At 42.4% G+C, this 18,532-nt stretch overlaps 1 protein-coding gene across 1 annotated transcript in view; it reads left to right on the forward strand.

Annotated features, from left to right (window-relative positions):
- Nucleotides 1-15,616, forward strand: part of LOC118091418 (chromatin remodeling regulator CECR2) — a 38,964-nt gene extending 23,348 nt beyond the window's left edge. The window contains exons 12-17 of the mRNA XM_035128407.2: nt 178-593; nt 2,252-2,380; nt 3,767-4,574; nt 5,383-6,793; nt 8,186-8,291; nt 9,949-15,616. Of these exons, the coding sequence (XP_034984298.2) occupies nt 178-593; nt 2,252-2,380; nt 3,767-4,574; nt 5,383-6,793; nt 8,186-8,291; nt 9,949-9,954 (2,876 nt within the window). The 3' untranslated portion in view covers nt 9,955-15,616. The remainder of the gene's footprint in view (nt 1-177; nt 594-2,251; nt 2,381-3,766; nt 4,575-5,382; nt 6,794-8,185; nt 8,292-9,948) is intronic.
- Nucleotides 15,617-18,532: the final 2,916 nt, after the last annotated feature.

Consider the following 18,532-nt stretch of genomic DNA (forward strand, 5'->3'; position numbering starts at 1 on the left):
TGAAATGCATGTTATAGCTTCCAGTTTTCCAACTCTGATTGTATTTTATTTCCTTTTAAAAAAACATAGTAAAAGCAGAGAGAGGTAATAACCTACATTCCAAGGGCAGTTCTCAGCAGAGGAAAAATGTAACTACCCATAAAACTCACTCTCTTTTATTTGCTTCTTTCAACACAGAATACACTAAAATGGCTTATAACTTAGAAAGATGCTTCCACCGGGCAATGATGAAACACTTTCCTGGAGAAGATGGGGACACAGATGATGAGTTCTGGATCAGAGAAGATGGGAAGCGAGAGAAAAGAAGCCGTCGGACTATACGTTCCAGCACAGGGAATGTTTGGACTCGATCCAGAGACACTGAAGGACCTGGCAAGAGACAACAGCATGTGCAAAATGGAGGAAAACTTCCACCTCACAAGGCAAAACACAGAGTGCCTACTTCTTCCTCTTCTTCCTTCTTCTCTGCTGAGGGTCCAAGTAGCAGTTCTATTCATCCCTCTGGAGAAGTGGCCTCTTCCAATGGCCGAGGCTTCCTGAGCTCACACAGCTATGGTGGAATGCCCAGCCGTGTATCCCATCCAGGGCAGATGGTGAGTCCCACTCCAGTGGACCAACAGGAAAAAAAATATTATTTGGCAGGGATTTCAGAAGGATCAACAGCAAATGGGAGGAAGTAGCATTAAGTATCCAAGCTAATACACACCACTTTTCCTTTTTATAACGAACTTCATATTTCCTTTCCTTTCCCTATTCCATCCTTCTTGGTGCAGTTTACACTGGACTTGAAAGAACCCAGATTGGGGTGAGGGTGGGGAGCTGGCACTAGACCTTGTCTGGAAGATAAAAGGTTTGGAAGGATTGTTTCTCATGTAACCACTTTAAAAAAAATTAACTGCAAAGAAATACAGTCTGAATTTCAACTAATAGAATCAGAATTTGAAAAAGAAAACACCATCTAGTGCAGCCATCTTCCCTCTTAGTCTCACTTCACAGGCATTATTATGCTCACTATCAGGGAGGTGGTATATTCAAAAGTTTGGCAATGGAGCATTTTGCTCCGGATGGTTCAACAAACAAGGGAGAGTGCACACTTCCCAACCTCTCCCTAATGATTTCCTGGGTCAATGGTTAATATGATGGGGAAGGAATTTTCTACCCAACCTCAAATGTTGCAATCAATCACACCCTCAGCAAAAGCGACCAAGTGTTCCCAGGAATAAAAAACCTTAAAGTTGGATTCATAAAATTGCTTGCCCCTGACTCAACCACAGTAGGATTTGTTTCTTTCAAAATTGTTCCAGAGAGACAATTCCAGAGTTTTATAGCTGTGCTAGTTAAATTTCACATTTGCATTTCACCTCCCAGGTTTGCAGCAAAGCTGCTGCAGACCGCATCTGCTGTACATGCTTAGTAGGGGGAAGCTGGGTTACTGCCATTTAAAATTGTGGGAGGGAAAGGGGTAGGAAGTGGTGAAAATACTGTTCTTATTAGAATTGCCAACATTTGTGAATTTGATTGTTGGAGTGCTGTGTGCAGCCTGTGTGCTTCTGCTGTGATGCATCTGTGGAGAATCAGAGGCAGTGACATGATTTATCTATCAGATTTACCTCCCAGGAGAACAAACAAGAGGCTAGGCAGGAAGTAGAAACGGATGCTCTTCCTCTCACAGGCATAAGGTATTTGGTTCTCCTAACTGGTGAATTTATCAGCCTCACTAGTGCATTGACCTTCAGTGGATGGGTCTTGACTAAGAATGAGCATTTTACTAGTAAAAAATGAAAAAAAGAAGATTTGATTGATGGAGTGGTCAAATAATTTGCAAAATCTTTTTAGGGCATTAAAGTTATGGTAACAACAAAGAAGATAATAATAAACAGATTGGTACTTATACCAATTATGAAAAACAGATTAGAAAGCTGTTGTGAAACAATGACACTAGCTTTGTTAAAAATGTAACTATTTATTTCATTACCCATCCATTCCCCCCCCAATCCCTCAAGGGCAGCATTCTTAATTTTCTCTCTAAAAAATCTCACCACTGCAGCTCTGTTGACTAAGAATGGGCGATTGGTTCAGTGTCACTTAAAAAACATCATAGCTGAGTGAGGAAATGAATCTGGGTCTCCCTGGTCCCATCTTGTAGTTTAAAGTGAAAGGTGGCTCCTCAATCTGAAATGACTGAAGTTTGTGACTGTAGAAATTCCATCTCCTACTAAGTTGCATAGGTGACTTTTGTTTTCCTGTACAGAGATCAGCAGTGCCAGGACCATTTGGCTCTTTGCATGGGTCTGATCCAGCAAAACCATATGGGTCACCACGAGTACCAGAACCACACCCTGGTGAGCCAGGTCAGCAGCACCAGCACTTTGTCATGCAGGTAAGAAACATAAGCTGAAAGGAGCTGCCACCTGCATATTTAAGAACTGCATGCAAGTCTGCAATAAGGAAACCTTGATTCTGCCTTACAAATTACAAACAATTACTTATTCATGGTCTTATTACTATTGCTGTTGGGGCAGGTTGGGGGTACTCCTGGATCTTTTGCTGTCACTTGAGCCTCTGGTGGCCTCAGTGATGCAGAGTACCTTCCATCAGCTTCAGCTGGTGGACCATCTGTGCCCATATCTGGGCAGGGATAACCTAACATCTGTTGTTTCTATGCTCTGGTAACCTCAAGGTTAGATAACTGCAATGTGCTATACATAGGGCTGCCTCTGAAGATGGTTCAGAAACTTTGGTGCAGAATTCAGCACCCAGGCTGCTCATTGGGGCAACATGGTTTGAGCATATAGTGCCAATCCTGGCCCAACTGTGCTGGCTGTCAGTTAGTTTCTGTGCCCAATTCAAAGTGTTGGTTTTGACCTATAAAGCCTTAAATGGCTCAGGAATGCAATACCTCAAGGATCGCCTCTCTCCAGATGAACTTACCCAGATCCTATATGATAACCATCTGAGGCTCTTCTTCATGTGCCTCCTCTGCAAGATGTTCAGAGGGTGGTAACATGAGAACAGACTTTTCTGTGGAGGCTCCCCATTTGTGAAATTCTCTCCCCAGGAAGTCTCAGCTTGCAGCTTCATTATACACCTTTAGGTGCCAGGCGAATGTAATCTGATACTTTTTAAAATGTGTTTTGGGAGGGGGTGAGGGTGTTCTTGTTTTTTTTTTTAATCTTGGATTTTTATATTGTGAACTGCCCTGAGATCTATGGATGGAGGGGTAGTATGATGATGATGGTAATAATAATAATGATAATAATAATAATAATAATAATAATAATAATAATAATAATAAGGTGGCGCTGTGGGTTAAACCACAGAGCCTAGGGCTTGCCGATCAGAAGGTCGGTGGTTCGAATCCCTGCGACGGGGTGAGCTCCCATTGCTCGGTCCCAGCTCCTGCCAACCTAGCAGTTTGAAAGCACGTCAAAGTGCAAGTAGATAAATAGATAAATAGGTTCGCCAGAAACAGCTTAGTCATGCTGGCCACATGACCTGGAAGCTGTACGCCGGCTCCCTCGCCCAATAATGCGAGATGAGCACCACAACCCCAGAGTCGGTCACAACTGGACCTAATGGTCAGGGGTCCCTTTACCTTTAAATAATAATAATAATAATAATAATAATAATAATAATAATAATAATATTCTAGATTCTTCGTTAAAGTGTAGTCTCAATTCTTGCTGTTATATATCCGTTACTAATGACTTTGATTTTCCTATGTCCACATTGAACCTGCCTCATTTTCCTATGTTTCCTTCTGCAGCCTACAGTTGGATTGAATGATCCCAGAGGACATCGGCTTCCTGCTCCAGAGAAGCAGGTATGTGCAGGACCAATGCACGTCTCCACAATAGGACCACAGCCTGGATCTCTTCAACTTTGTCGGATGACAGGTCCTCCCTCAGATGCCAGTATGTATTCCCCTGCACAATTTCAGCAAGGATTCCCTTCTCCAAGGCACAATGGACCCCCTACAAGACAAACAGAGACCTCAGAGGTTCCCCCTGGACATGTTTACAGGCCCTATAAGTACCTAAACCGTGCACATCCTGCTGTGTGGAATGGAAGCCATGATACAGTAAACCAGATGACCTTGGGAGTAGACAAGCGACCCTCAGTGGGTCCGCCTCGTGCTTTGAGCCACATGATGGACCCTCAGGTACTGAGACCACCTTTGCCACCTAATCAGTGGACTGAGCAATCCAATTTCCTACCTCATGGAGCTCCACCCTCAGGATATATCCGACAACCAGGAAAAGGCCTTGGTCAGAGAATGCAGCAGCAGCTACCAGCCTCATTATTTGGGCCTCCCACACAAATGCCAAGAGGAAACCAAGGTGGGGATTCCATGATGGACAGTCCAGAGATGATTGCCATGCAACAGCTGTCCTCCCGGGTATGCCCACCTGGCGTGCCTTACCACCCCCGCCAGCCTCCTCCCCCCCACTTGCCTGGACCATTTCCACAATTGGCCCATGTAGCATCTATGAACATTCAACCTCCAAAAACAGTTTTAGGGAATGGGAATTCTCAGGACACCAGTCAGACAGTTGATCCAGAGAACAACCAAGGTAATTGCATGTTCTTGATCTGCTTAGGCAAAATATGGTGGCTTCATCAGTTGAGCAACTGATTTATGTCCATTTCCTCAAGCATCTGCAAAGAGTTAGGGACTGCTGTTGCCATTGGTGAATGGGGTTTGGGGGGGAGGGCTGTCTGTCTGATGCTTTACTATGGCATGTGCACACATAGGTGGCCATGAGAGAAAGTAAGGTGACTAGTAGATTTTATTGGACACCATTAAGAGCAGCAGAATAAGAATTTGTTTTGATACAAGTATACTGTAAGTTTTCCCCATTCAAGCCCCTTGAAAATAACAAGAACTGCATACCTGCATCATGGTTAGCATGTATCCACATCCCATGTTTATGTATATTTGTAGAATGTTAACAGTCTTCTTCCAGCACCATTTTAATTGTGAAGCAAATCGGGGCAGGGGGGGGGACTTCATTACATTTCTTCACTGTTCCCGATTTACTTAAAATTGTGAAGTTAATAGGTACTGGTTTCACTCAGGCCTTGTCTAAATGTGATGTTAACTGGGTTCAGAGATTGGGAGCAGGCTGCAGGATCACACACTCCCTTCTGACACACATGCTCAATTACACTAAATTGTCCCACTCCCCTTTAACATGGCTCAGCATTGCCTGTTATTGTTGCTAAGACTGATAAAATTAACTATAGGGATGCTCTAAACTCCCATTTCATAAAACCAAGTTAATATTATGTCTATACTGGACCTTGGAGTTCACTGTAATGCTTCTGGATGTTGTCAGTTCATGTGATGAAAAAGATTTAACTTTGCTTCATTTTGCACAGTGAACCCTCCACCAGGAGTGGAAGAGAAAGCCCAGTGTATTGGCCTTCCAGAGGGGACATACCCCAAGCTGCTACCTCATTCCAAGCTTCCCTTGCAAATGGATTGCTCCAGGCAGACCCAGGAAGGGGAGGGTGTTGATTCTGGAACTAAAAATGATCCAAAAGCAACACAGAGCAAGAGCACATGGCCATCGGAGAGTAACTATACAAGTTCAGCAGCCCAAGGATGTGCGCAGGACATTGTAATAGCAACAGAAAGAGGGCCTGTGCCTGAAAATGGTGCTATAGGTGATGGACCATCCACTGACACTGAAGGGAAAACTCTGGTTGCTAATATAATGGAGAAGTCTCGTTGCACTGGAGGGAAAAACGTGTTGGAAGCAACTGTGCCTTGCGTGGGACAGAGCACCAATACTCCTGCTGCCATGGACAGCAGTCCGGCAAGAGGCACCTCTGGCCAGTTTGCCCCTCTCTACATGCCCAATTTGGAGTATCCAAATTCAGCAGCACGCTATCACATCAATCCAGGACTGCAGGGATTTAATCCAATGATGGGAGGGAAACCCCACCCAGTATCCCATTCTCAGCATTTTTCTGCCCGAGGCTTTCAGCCTAGTAACAGTCCCCATGGGGTTTTCCCCCGCTACCGTTCCCACCAGGGCATGCCATACCCTTACCAGCCTCAACCTCCTCCTTCCTATCACCACTACCAGCAGCCTCCTTACTATCCTTGTCCACAGGGCTATTCAGACTGGCAGAGGCCTTTCCCTCCCCAGTCCAGTCCCACTGGTCATCCACCTGGTCCATCACCTCTGGCCAGGCCTCCTTTCTCAGACAGAGCGACCATGGGCAGCGGCATGCAGGGCTGTGAAGTGCTTACCGCTTCTTTGGCTTCCCCAAACCGAATGGACATGGCAAGCACCAAAGAGGTTCCCAGCAGTGGGCAAGAGCTGCCACCCGAGGCTGAGAAAACGGATGAATCCCAAGAGAGGCCTGAGAGTCCCAAAGAGTTTCTTGATTTGGACAACCACAATGCAGCCACCAAGAGACAGAGATCAGTTGCAGCCGGAGAATACCTGTATAGTTCATCACCACCACCACCCATGAGTTCTTCTGGGCTTGGGTTTGGTTCCTCTGCTTTCCCACCACATGGTGTCATGCTGCAGACAGGGTCACCTTATGCACCACGACATCCCAGCAGTCACTTCCAGTCCAGAGCTTATGGGTCACCTGTGAATGCTCACTTGGCACATCTTCCAGCCACCAATCAAGCCAATGGTCTTGCTCATGAGGGACCTCTGTACCGCTGCCAGGAAGAGAATGTGGGGCACTTTCAGGCCTTAATGATGGAACAGACAGGACGTGGAGGTGGCATGGGGGGACTGTCTCCAGATATGTATAAAACAGCAGGGTAAGACTGTTCTCTACGGGATAATGAGGTGGGGAAAGAATGCCGGGGTGGGGGAGAGTGCTGAATGATAGTTGCTGTCATAAAGGTGAGATTCCAAAGAGTAGCAATGAACAGTGCACATCACTACTATGTGTGATAGAGCTTCACAAGTCACCTTTCAATGAGAGAAGGGATTGATCTGATAGTTTTGATTCTGTTCATACCTGTAATGCCCTCACAGGCCCTTGTCCGCGGTTCTGGTGTCCTTATATAGATCTTCTAGCACATTAACATTACATGGAACAACATTTACAGTTCTTGTCCCCACAATCTTGGCTCATATTTTAAGTTTTTACTCTTACTGACATACTGAAATTATTTAGAAGTGACTGCTGCAATCTCACACAGAATTTCCTGTTTCCTGGAAATTATAGTTCCTTATACAACTTCCGAAGGTTTCAACTTCCGAAGTTGGCAAACCCAGAAGTCTTTTCGCCCTGTGCACGTTCTGTGCCTGTGCAGAAGCGGCGTGTGCGGTCAGCGCATGCGCATAAGCGCAAAATCGTGCTTCGCGCATGCGCTAAACGGGCGCTTCGACAACGAAGAGCGCCGCGGAATGGATCGCCTTCGTAAGTCGACGTACCACTGTATTTTTGTTCACTTGTTAACAAGAGCTGGCAGTGCATACACACCATGGGTAGAAGAGGGGGGAACTGACTTTCTGATTGATTGATTGATTGATTGATTGAGGATATTTATAGCTGACCCTTCATCTCAGTGGATCCTAGGGCAATGTTTTTCCTGAATTATACTACTAAACCATGAAATTTTTTCATTTGTTGATGTTATCAATAAGGTTTCTTGAATTTTTTTAGAAAGCTATTCATCTACTTCATATTGATTGAGATAACAATTCAGTAGTAGAGGTTGAAGGTTGCTTACAATACTACCGTCACTTCTTTTTGGTAGACTATCCAATCCTATTGTCTATAGATTTTGTGTGGGAAAGTTTAGATTACAGTGGTACCTTGGTTTGCAACTGTTTTGGATTACAACCATTTTGGATTATAACCACGTCAAACCCGGAAGTGTGTGTCCCTTTTTGGATTACAACCCATTTATTTTAATTACAACCCCCCTTTTGGGGGGGGGAGGCCCCATTGGTGAAAGTGTGCCGCTGTGGATTGCGAACGTGCCTCCTGCATGAATCACGTTCGCAACCCGAGGTTCCCCTGTAGATCTACCGGTAACTGTGTGTGACCAATGCAGAATACAAACCTGACCAAACATGGAGTTCTGACTCTCCACCAAATGAATTTCCCATTTAAGGAACATACGTCTTTGTATAAACTGTGTGTTTATGAAATGGTATGCCATTGCTAAGGTTGCCATTTCCATTGTGTATGATTCCAGAATGCACATGCACCAGCCACAAGCCCCGTTCCTAAAGGTGCCTACCACAACACCAGCCCGGGAAGAGCCTCCAGCACAAAAAACACCAGCATTGCCTCTGGATCAAGTAAGTACAAATAAAGGACAGACCATAGGGAATGTTGCACCATGGTGCATGAAATATGTGAGTATTAGTAGCTTTTGTGGGAAGGGAGAAAGCAGAACCAATGGTAGGCCATACTTTTTATTATAATTTGGTGAGTGATATTGGTCCTTGGGATTGCTTTAAGATTGTCCACACTTTTGCTTAGGCTTAGATATTTCTGAAATCATACGAAGCCAACTGCTAACAACAACAAACAACAATGCTGCATTCATATTGCATTTTGGATTGGACCAAAGCACTTCTCAGTGATACATACAACAACCTTATTATGTCAGGCATGCATTACAATCTTCTTACTGCAGTTGGTAGAAAACTGCAACTGGGAGAACATAACTTGCCTAAGGCCATCTATGTAGTAAGTTCATGACTGCGGCAAAATTTGAACTGGGGATTCCCAGCACTCCTTTTGGGCCAATACACCAAGTTCTTGCTCTTAATTCGTTAGACATGGCTGTTTATTAAGTCCTTCTAAAAAATGAAAAATGATTTCTGTCCTAGGTTGATGAACTAACTGTGGTGTATTTCTCAGTCTTTGCTTTCAAAGGGTATAAAATCAGTTTCTTGTTAGGCTGTTCTGATATTGTGCCATCTGGTGGCCAGACTAATGATACATTACATGTGCATGTGTGTTTGTTTTTAAAAATAGCTGTGGGGAGGAGGAGATGGTCAGAGTAGCAGTCACAGGTTCCCCTTTAGAGGAAAAGCAGCTTTGAGTATTTGGCACGATTGGGATTGAGTGAGTGAAGGGGCAGGGAGGGTTAAGCCACTCTTCCCACACACCATCTGCTTGCCCCCCCCCTGTTGCCTACCTTGAATGGATCACCTACACTTGATACCAGTGTTGAAAGTCTTGTACTGGATTCTCATCTGCTACCAGGCCAAGGTAAAGGTTCTTGTATTAGTGTACAAAACCTGAATGTCTTTGGTCCAAGATACCTTAAGAAACACCTTTCTTCTTACATCCCAAGCACTAGTGGTCCCCATGGACCAGAAGCATGACTCACACCAAGTATCTGAAGAAGTGTGCATGCACACGAAAGCTCATACCAAAATAAAAACTTAGTTGGTCTTTAAGGTGCTACTGAAGGAATTTTTTTATTTCACACCAAGAAGTCACTCCTTTGATATTGTTGGCCAAACTCTATGGAACTCTTCCCCACTTGGAAGTCAGACAGGCACCTCCCTGCTGAGTTTCAGGTGTTGTTAAATCCATCTTACTTCAGGAGGACTTTGCCTCATGAATGATTATCTGGTATTTTAAATTTTTTCTCATGTTATTGTTTAAAAAATTGATACGTTAAATTTCTGATGTTTAATTTTGTGGTGTTTGTTTTAAATTTTAAATTTTGCATTTTTTATTGTTATATACCTATTTGAGAAGCATGATATAAAATTTTAAAATAATAAATAAACTGCACAGTCCTGGAGAAGACCATCCCCCTTACCCCCCAAGGAAAATCTGCTGTCCCTCCTCCAAGAAGGAAAGTTGTTTATTGCTACCCTGATTTCCCCCGTCCCTTTGCAGCTACTATTTAAAACCAAGCTTGATCTTTATTTTTTATTTAGAAAACTACTTCTGAAACAAATAATCATCACTTTTTTGTCTGTCCCTTTTCAGAGTTAGTCTAAGGCTGGAAGGATTTGATGGAGATGAGAGCCACATATGAGTGGATGAGAGCAAAGGGAAATATACTTTCTACGCTCATCTTCTTTCCCAGAAGCAAATCTTTCCAAGGTCTGGTGGAATAGAGCACCTCACAGGACTGTCTCAATGACACAGGGGGAGCAACTTGAACTAATGACATTTTTCACCAGAGACTTAGGTTTCATTAAGAGTTTAAAGGGGCTCTGTTTGAGGAGCTTGAAACTTTCATGAACTGCTAAAACTCAGGTATATTTTTCAGGGTGAAAGACAGGAGGCTATTGAAAGTACTTGTATTAATATGTGTGTTTGGAATGGAATCCAGTTTACAGATTTTTTTTAACCTGTTGCCTTTTTAAAGAAAAATATTTTTGTTGGTGAATGTATTGTACATTATTAGGGTGGGAGTGGTAGGCCTCAAATGTTGTGGGCATAGCACTGGGATGATCATATGTTTACAATCATGTCACAATGAAATCCTTCAGGAGTGGGTAGCATAGCTGTCAAGTTCTCCCTTTTTTTAAGGGAAATTCTATTATGCTGAATAGGCTCCTCGCGAGAAAAGGGAAAACTTGACAGCTATGGTGGGTAGATGCAGGAAATAATTGTTTCCCCCCCCCCTGGTTTTTAAAAATCAACACCACCTATTGGTTACCTGGGGCTAAGGCATTGCCTGGCAACTGGCCACAGGTGTTGCTCAGGAGAAATCAGTGTTCCCCAATCTTGCCCTTGAATTGTATGCACTGCTAGTTCCTGCCACTATTGGAACTAGGAAACCAGCAAACTAGAATTTCCAGAAATTTGGAAATCTTGTTTAGAATTGTAACAGCCTTTTCACAAACATTTCTGGCTGGGAATAATAGTTACCCTGGCATACACCCAAGCTGAGATTATGGGGATAAGAAAAGAGAATGTTGTTACATGTAATGCCAATGTTTTCAAAGATCTCTTTAAAGATGCTAGAACCGGAGACAAAGGCCTGTGAGGATATTACAGAAGGGTTTCTTATGCAGCATCTGTGATGCTTTCAATGACACCTAGAATGAAATAATATGGCCCTCTGATTTTGTCTTAAGTATGTGGCTCTAGCCAGGCCTGGACACACATTCAGTCAGAGTGTGAACATTTTCACTAGGCACTACTATATTCTGTTGATGGATGCCATAGGTCTGCCCATTTGTTTACTTTGTGCCTGGCATGAGCTTCAATGTATATCATAAGTGATCACTCCCTTGTCTCACTGTGTGTAGAAGTTAGTGACTGAACAGGAAAAAATCCATGCTTATTTGAGCTCCTCTGTGCCCATGGAAAGCAGAGAAAGGAGCATGTGAGCCAGAAATCTATTCTCAGTCTCATGACTAGTACAAGTAGCAAGTAAAAAAGGACCACGGCCACATCTCTAGTGGCAGTTCCAGCTAACCTAATACAATTAGAGTACACAGCTCATGGACAGTCATTTTCAAAGGAAAGAAACAGGCGCTGGCACCTAGGCCCTGAAATAATTTTTTTTAACGTGATTTCCCCCTCCCACAAATGAATTTATATTAGGTGTTTTGTTTTGTTTTTGAGAAATAGAACTCTAGCCCAGAGTCATAGCCTCATTGCAGGCAGTTACCATATGGTGCAAGCTTGAAAGGGGCTCTATCTATGTCTATCACTAAATATTACTTGAGTTTCTGCCTCTTCCCTTTAATCTCTTCTAGTCTGCTACCAGATAACTTCATAAACTAGGGAAGAAAAATTTCCATTCCTTGTATAGCAGATGTGGCTAGCTACTGGCTCTGCAGAAGTTGTTCCACTACCTCCCATCAGTCCCAGTCAACATGACCAACATTAAAGGATGGTGGAAGCTGTAGTCCCAACAACATCTGGTGGGCCACAAGTTAGCATAGTATTCCCTCCCCTCCCCCCCCCAAAAAAAATCAGGAATACATTCCAAATGTGTAGTCATTTTAGTCTGTGAAACAAACAAACAAAAGAATAATGTTGTTGCACCTTATAGATTCACTGGTTTGTTGTGAGATATACTTTAGAGAGCAATGAGTCCACTTTCATTAGAACTGTGAAGCAGGTTATTGCGTGTGAAAGCTTGTGTGTGCAATGATCTTGTTAGGTTGGGCTTAAATGACCTACATGAGCTTATTAGCACATTGGAGTTATGAGATAGCTTCTAGTATCTACAGTAGTGTCCGGTGAGGGTAGGACTCTGTTGCTCTCCTGGTTTCCTAACAGAGCAGGTCTCTGGCACTTGCTGAGAGGGGAGGTGTGAGGTGTAGGGAACTTAGTGTGATGCATGGTGGCAGGAGCAGCAGATTGGTTCTGCTGCTGGGAAGCCAGAAGAGTAACAGAGCCCCACTGCTACTCAGTATCTATAAACACATGGATGTTAGTGGCTCCTAGGAAGGCATTGTAATAGGATAGTGGTGTTATTTCTTTTAAAAGTTGATGGAAAGCGTTTGCTATTTCCCAGTTCCTGTTCTGTCGTAATTTTGGCATGAGTGGTTGAATAATAAGTGTGTGAGCCTTTTGGATGGCTAAGATAGATGAGTGGCACAGCTGCAGATGGACTGATAATGGGCTTCAAAGCTTGTGCTTCATGTAATGAAAGAACTATCTCAAGCAATAACCTCCCCACTTCTACCCATCTGTATCTGTTTAAGATACAGATGGGGTGCCACACATTCTGGCCCTGCAGGACTCCTGCCTTCCATGTGGAAGAAACCTTTTTTAAGAGGCACATAATGACCCCTGCATACTTCTCTCTGAAGCATCAGCAGGAAGGGAAGAATAAATCCTTTCCTAAAGCAGACACACTAAAAATAAAGAGAAGGTGTTAATGGTAAATGTCAATCATGTAAACAATATCTATATGAGGTTTTTTGGGGGGGGGAGTTTCCCTCATTGAAATAATTACCTAGGCATTGAAAAAACCACTATTGACTGGTATTAATTACCAATATTGGTAATTAAATCCTTCTAGTTGGATGAATTGTTTTACTCCTTATAGTGTCTTGTTATCAATAATGGTCTATGATCCTCAAATAGAGAGGTATTACTGATACTGGTGAATGCTACAGTGCTTGGATATATGAAATACTTCTAATTCAAACAAAACAGCAAATATCAGCAGTACATCAATAGTGTGCCTATTGTAAAAAGTAGTTGCATATTTCAGTTGATGTCTCAGTTCTAGATCTGAAGTTGGTTTGCATTTTCCTGTGTTTGGAGAGTAGAGGCAATGTGTTGATGGAACTGAAAATAAGGATCTGACAGACATGACAGTTCAGTAGGCTCCCTGGCGGTGCACAGTGCTTGCTTCATTTGGTAGCATTCCAATATAGCCTTTATCAATAAGTTAGCACTATTTGATTACAGAGTTCTCTGGTCATTCCTTTGTGTCATCATATGTCCCAACTTGAAGCAGGAAATGATGTACAGGGCCTAGAAACCAGAAAATATAGTTTGTATCTTTGTATGAGGAGAATATGCAAGATTTAAGTTTTCTTCCAGCAATGCTGGTTTTTTCTCAGTGAAAGGAAGTGTTTATTTCCCATATATTTCAGTGTAACATTATCCTATATGTATGTTGACTGAAAAACAAAGATGCCTCTGATTGTATAAGGCCTTTTCTCCATGAGAATAGATTCCACTTTTGTGTGAGGTGCAGCTGCTCTTCCATTCCCTCCCAGCAGCCAGACACATGCTAACCTGAAGCAATATTTCCTAATCTATTCTATAATAAACTATAAGAAGGTCCCCCTCCCCCCCAGTAATTCAAACATTGTGTGGAGCATCTCCTTTAGTGCCCACATTTACCACTGAATTAAATATTTTTTTAAAGAACATGTCTTTCTTCACTGCTATATGTTAGTGGGGAAACATACCTAAGAAAATAAGGACTGATTCTGGCATACCTTTTCCAATACTTGTGCCTATGTTTACAGTGAGGAGTGCCAGATGTGAGATTTCATAATGTTGAAATAGTGAAGTGTTCTGAAAACAAGTAGGAATAGATACATAAAAGCAGACAGCAGCACACCTAAATCAATCCTGTTATGAATGTGAAAATGAAACAGATGAGATTTTGAAAGAGACTCCAAAACTTGATTGTGGGGAGATGGTGGTGAATAGGGCTCCCAAATGCACTTGTCAGTGGTGAGCATATTTTTAAGTTGCCGAGTGCAAAATGGGAGGAGAGTGGAGAGGCTTGCCCCTGCATTCCCACTCAGTTTTGGGGGTTCTTGGAAGCAGCAACAGTTGGAGACTTCAGAAATCTAGCACAACTTCAGCCACAAGTCCTTCCATTTTCTCTAGGGGTTACCTTTGCAGCCATGTGAGTTTCAGAGGCACTCTGAAGTGGCAAGATTTTTCACAAAGTTAGAATACTGCCACAACATGGCACATCTGAAATATGATCTTGCCCCTCTCCAGATTGGAGAGTCAGAGTGAGTGGCAGACAGCTACAGAATTTGGCTAACTACAAAGACCAGACAAAATTTTGGATGCTGTTGATGAATGTTTGGGTTGGAGAAATAGAAAATATAACTTGGCTGACAACAGAGTGACAAAAGAGGTTCTTGCTGATTAGCATGTATCAAAAATCTGCTTTACTATAAGGTGATGAGCAACAACACAGTAGGAATATTGACTGTTATCGATGGGGAGCTAAATGTTGTTGGCAGGCCCTACTGTTTTTAATTCCTGTGTCTTCTGGCAAGAATCTACAGGATTTCTGTGAAATTTTTCAAACTGTGTAACTATTTCTACTAAGTACTTGTTTAGCATTGGCAGTATACCAGGTGCTTATTGCAATATTAACAGCTGCCAAATTTCTGCATGCTTTCTGTAGTCAGAGCATTGAAGGATCCAATGAATCCTGGTGGGGAATTCCTCTTAGCTCTAGGACAGTGATCAGTGCTACCACAAATGTCAATGATTCTTTGGGTTTGGCCACATTCTCTACTGACCACAAGGTGTCACTGTTATACAATGAATTTAATTCCCTCTGCAACTGACTTCACTGACGTTAAACAGGGGGCTTCCAAGTGTCATGGTGCTGAATTCTCCTTTGGATATAAATGCAAGTTATAGTTAATAATTTATGCACCCTGGCATCTACTAATGCTTTGTTCTTCCATAATAGTTCAGTGCACACTACAGCCTGACTATTTAGCAATAAAAGCAGAGCAGTTATTGTGCTTTCTTCAGGTTCCCCCCGTTATAAACGTTAAGTATATCATAGGAGTCCACTGCAGGGAGGGAAAAAACAAACCCAGAGATCACTGGTGCCTAAAAATTGGGACTAGTGACTGGAACTTGAATTACTGTGGAAGTTAGTTTTTTAGTCTGGCTCCTGATTTTACACATACAAAAATTGTATCTTGCTCAGTGTTTGAGTACTTTTTTTCTACTGCTCAGCTTTTTCCTGCACTACTGCATTTTGTCTAAATAGAATGAGATATTTTCTCCATGGTTAGGAAGGACAGCAAGAAATAAGTTTTCTAACTAGAGAAACAAAACAATAGGCTTGGTTGCTAGAGAATATATTTCTTAGTGATCTGAGAATTTTTAACAATACTTTTGGTTTTTAATTTGAAGTGGTTGAGCTTTGACAATTTTTTGCCAATCTCCATCATTCCTGAAATGTTTTCTGGGTCATTTGGTGGGTGGGATGGGAGGGACTGTATTATTGTAATTAAGATTGTAAAGAATGTAATTTGCCTATTTGGGGGCAAAAGGAGAAGAGAGAACGTTCCTCTGGATGAAGTCTGATGTTTGACTTGCAAGCTGGATCCTGGTCTCTGTCAAACAGCTGAAATATCTTCTGGTCAACAGGACTACAAGCTGTGGCTGCAAGTGTCCTCTCACCATCAAGCTGTGAAAATATATTACTGACAAACTCTGGGAGGAATCTGACATGGTTTGGACTGCACATGGCAGTGTCTGGCTGGATAAATGAATTTCTCAACTAGTTTTGAAAGGGAGTTAGCATGGGTCTTCCACGCCATAGCAGACTGAACTTGTTAGTGTGGCAGGAAGCTACTGTCAAGAGGGCCCATTAATTGGAGAGGTAACACCTGATATAAGACTGACTGAATGACTGTGAATTCCTCCTCATGTGCTCTTCTATTTTCCCCAACTGGGACTCAGGTACCTCACTTGGCTGCCTTTTCCACTGCTCCTGAACAAACCCTGATCACTTTCCTTGCCCATGGAGCACAGCATCAGGGATCCTTTCCTCTACCCTTTTGCTGCTGCAAAGAGTTGGGTTTGAACTCTCCTGGTCAATACTGGAAAGGGGAATGCTATTTATTTTTATATTGTGTATATTTCGTCTTGGTCTACTGATTCCCTGAGAGCGACAGTTACCTCAATAGTTAGTTTAATTTTCTGTGTTTGGGTAATTTTTTTAAGGATCCTTTTTTTAAAAATAAGCTTGATCCTTGCAGATCTGTAGATTTTATTTCCATAAGAATTTGTTATTTTGTATAAAGTATGTTCTTAAAATAGTAGCTGGTCTTGGTCTGTGTGTATTTCTTCACCTCTAATTCCTCATGGAAGCTGCTTCATACTGAGTTAAACCATTCATCCACATATCCCGATGCTGCTGATATGACTGTCAATGGCTGTCCAAGGTATCAGACAGGGATTTTTACTTCACCTCCTCCCTAACCTTCTTTTACATACAAAGCTGTAATCTCTACCACTGAGCTATGGGTCTTTCATCCTGAAGGATTCATATTTGATCAGTGGTGGTAGTTCAGTGATAAAGTCCTGTTGAAACACTCATAGATAGATTACCACTCTCTGTTCTGTGATATTTGGAAGGTCTAGTGATAATAATTATGGAGTGGAGTAGAATTACACTTCTGGTCTCCTGTGTAGGATCCTTAATTCAGCATAAGAATATAAATTAGCAACTACGATTGGGTCAACAACAAAAATCACTATATTGCCACCTGAAGCAAATTTCCTGTACAAATGCTGTTGAAAAAGACTGATGTCATTAAGCTAGAAGAGACCAAAATGCCAACTCCGAGAGTTGCCACTTGTCAGTCATGTTGCAGATGGATCCACATAATCTGTATCCTAGTTTGTCGCAACCAGAAAGGAACTATGAACAAGGAATGTGCAAAACAAATGTCTCCAGATGACTAAAGCAACTGGGCCAAGCAACTGAGCCAACTAAGCCACATGGGGGGAATGTAGGATGAGTGTATATATGTTCTTTTGTCAAATTTGGTGTCCTTCAAGCAAGCTCTGCATCAAGATCTATGCTTCAGCAAATAAGATCTCACATTTCAGCTGTGATGCAATGCAGACATGTCACTAGTCTCAGCTCCTCCCTCCGCCATGAAATAATGACAGCTTTTAGGTTTTTAGATTAATTCTAGTTTGCAGGGGTAAGAGAAAGCAAAATGGGTTTTTCAATAAAAAGTAGGCATGGCTGAGGTCAATAATGTCATTTAATGTACGAATCAGTAAGCATACTGCATACTGAAAATATGCAATGGATATATAAAAGCCATTGAAAACGAGTAGAGCACACTTCTCACCACTGAAAAAAGCATAACTAACATCCTTGCGTCTAAATTATTTGGGGGGGGGGAGACTTCAAGGTCAGAGGAGTCCCAACACCATTCTTTAAGAATACCCAGAGGGTGGCAGAAGCTTGTAATGTAATTTCTGTTTTTGAACATAGTTTCCTGCAGAAGTGCCTCCTTTCCTGTTGGGTGCAGTAACCTCTGCTCCCCCTTCACCAGCCCAGCCAGCAACCACATGTTCTCTGCCAACGTTTTGTTTTCCATAACAAGTTATGTGTGCTTAGGGATTGTAAAAAGTTCATAACTCTTTTTTGTCAGTGCACCAGTACTTCTGTGCCTGGAGTACTGGAAGATCAGATCAATCGCTTTTATTTAGTTGTCAGGCTTCAAGGCATGGGAAACAAGCAGGGTCATTTTCCAGAAGTGAGATTTTGCAACTGAAGCCTTTCCAAATGACCAGCTGTGTCTCCAGTGCGGCAGTCCCACTTGAAGATAATAATACAGGCTCCTTTTTTGGAATTTCTCTATATGAGGGCAGTAAGAGCTTCCAGAGATTTCATAGACATCCTCACTCAGACTTTGCTGTTCCAATTGCTCCCTGCCTGGAAATCTGCATTCAATAAAGAACGCCTTTAAAGTTTTTTATACAAAATCTGCTTTCCAGGTTGTGTGATAACAGAAGGTTTTGTCATGTGCTTAAATCATGCACTGGTTCTGACAGCCAGGTAGTCTAAGATGAGCTGTCCTCTCTGCCCCTCCTCTACAAAGGGGTCACTCTTTCAGACTTATTAAAGGAGTGATTAAGGCAGCTGCTGGTGCTTTCAGGTCACACCAACAAGCATCACTCGTCTCTGATTCAGCATCATCAGGCCCTGAACAGACCTCAGACCAACCATTGGTGAGAAGATGTATGTGTCCTTGAGAGACTAGGAACTCTCTATGCACTTGAAATCTTAACAATTTGTGGAAAAATAATAGTTGTTCATTGACCTAAATTAATTTAAATAAATATCAGG

Source organism: Zootoca vivipara, chromosome 10 (assembly GCF_963506605.1).
Source record: "Zootoca vivipara chromosome 10, rZooViv1.1, whole genome shotgun sequence".
NCBI lineage: Eukaryota > Metazoa > Chordata > Lepidosauria > Squamata > Lacertidae > Zootoca > Zootoca vivipara.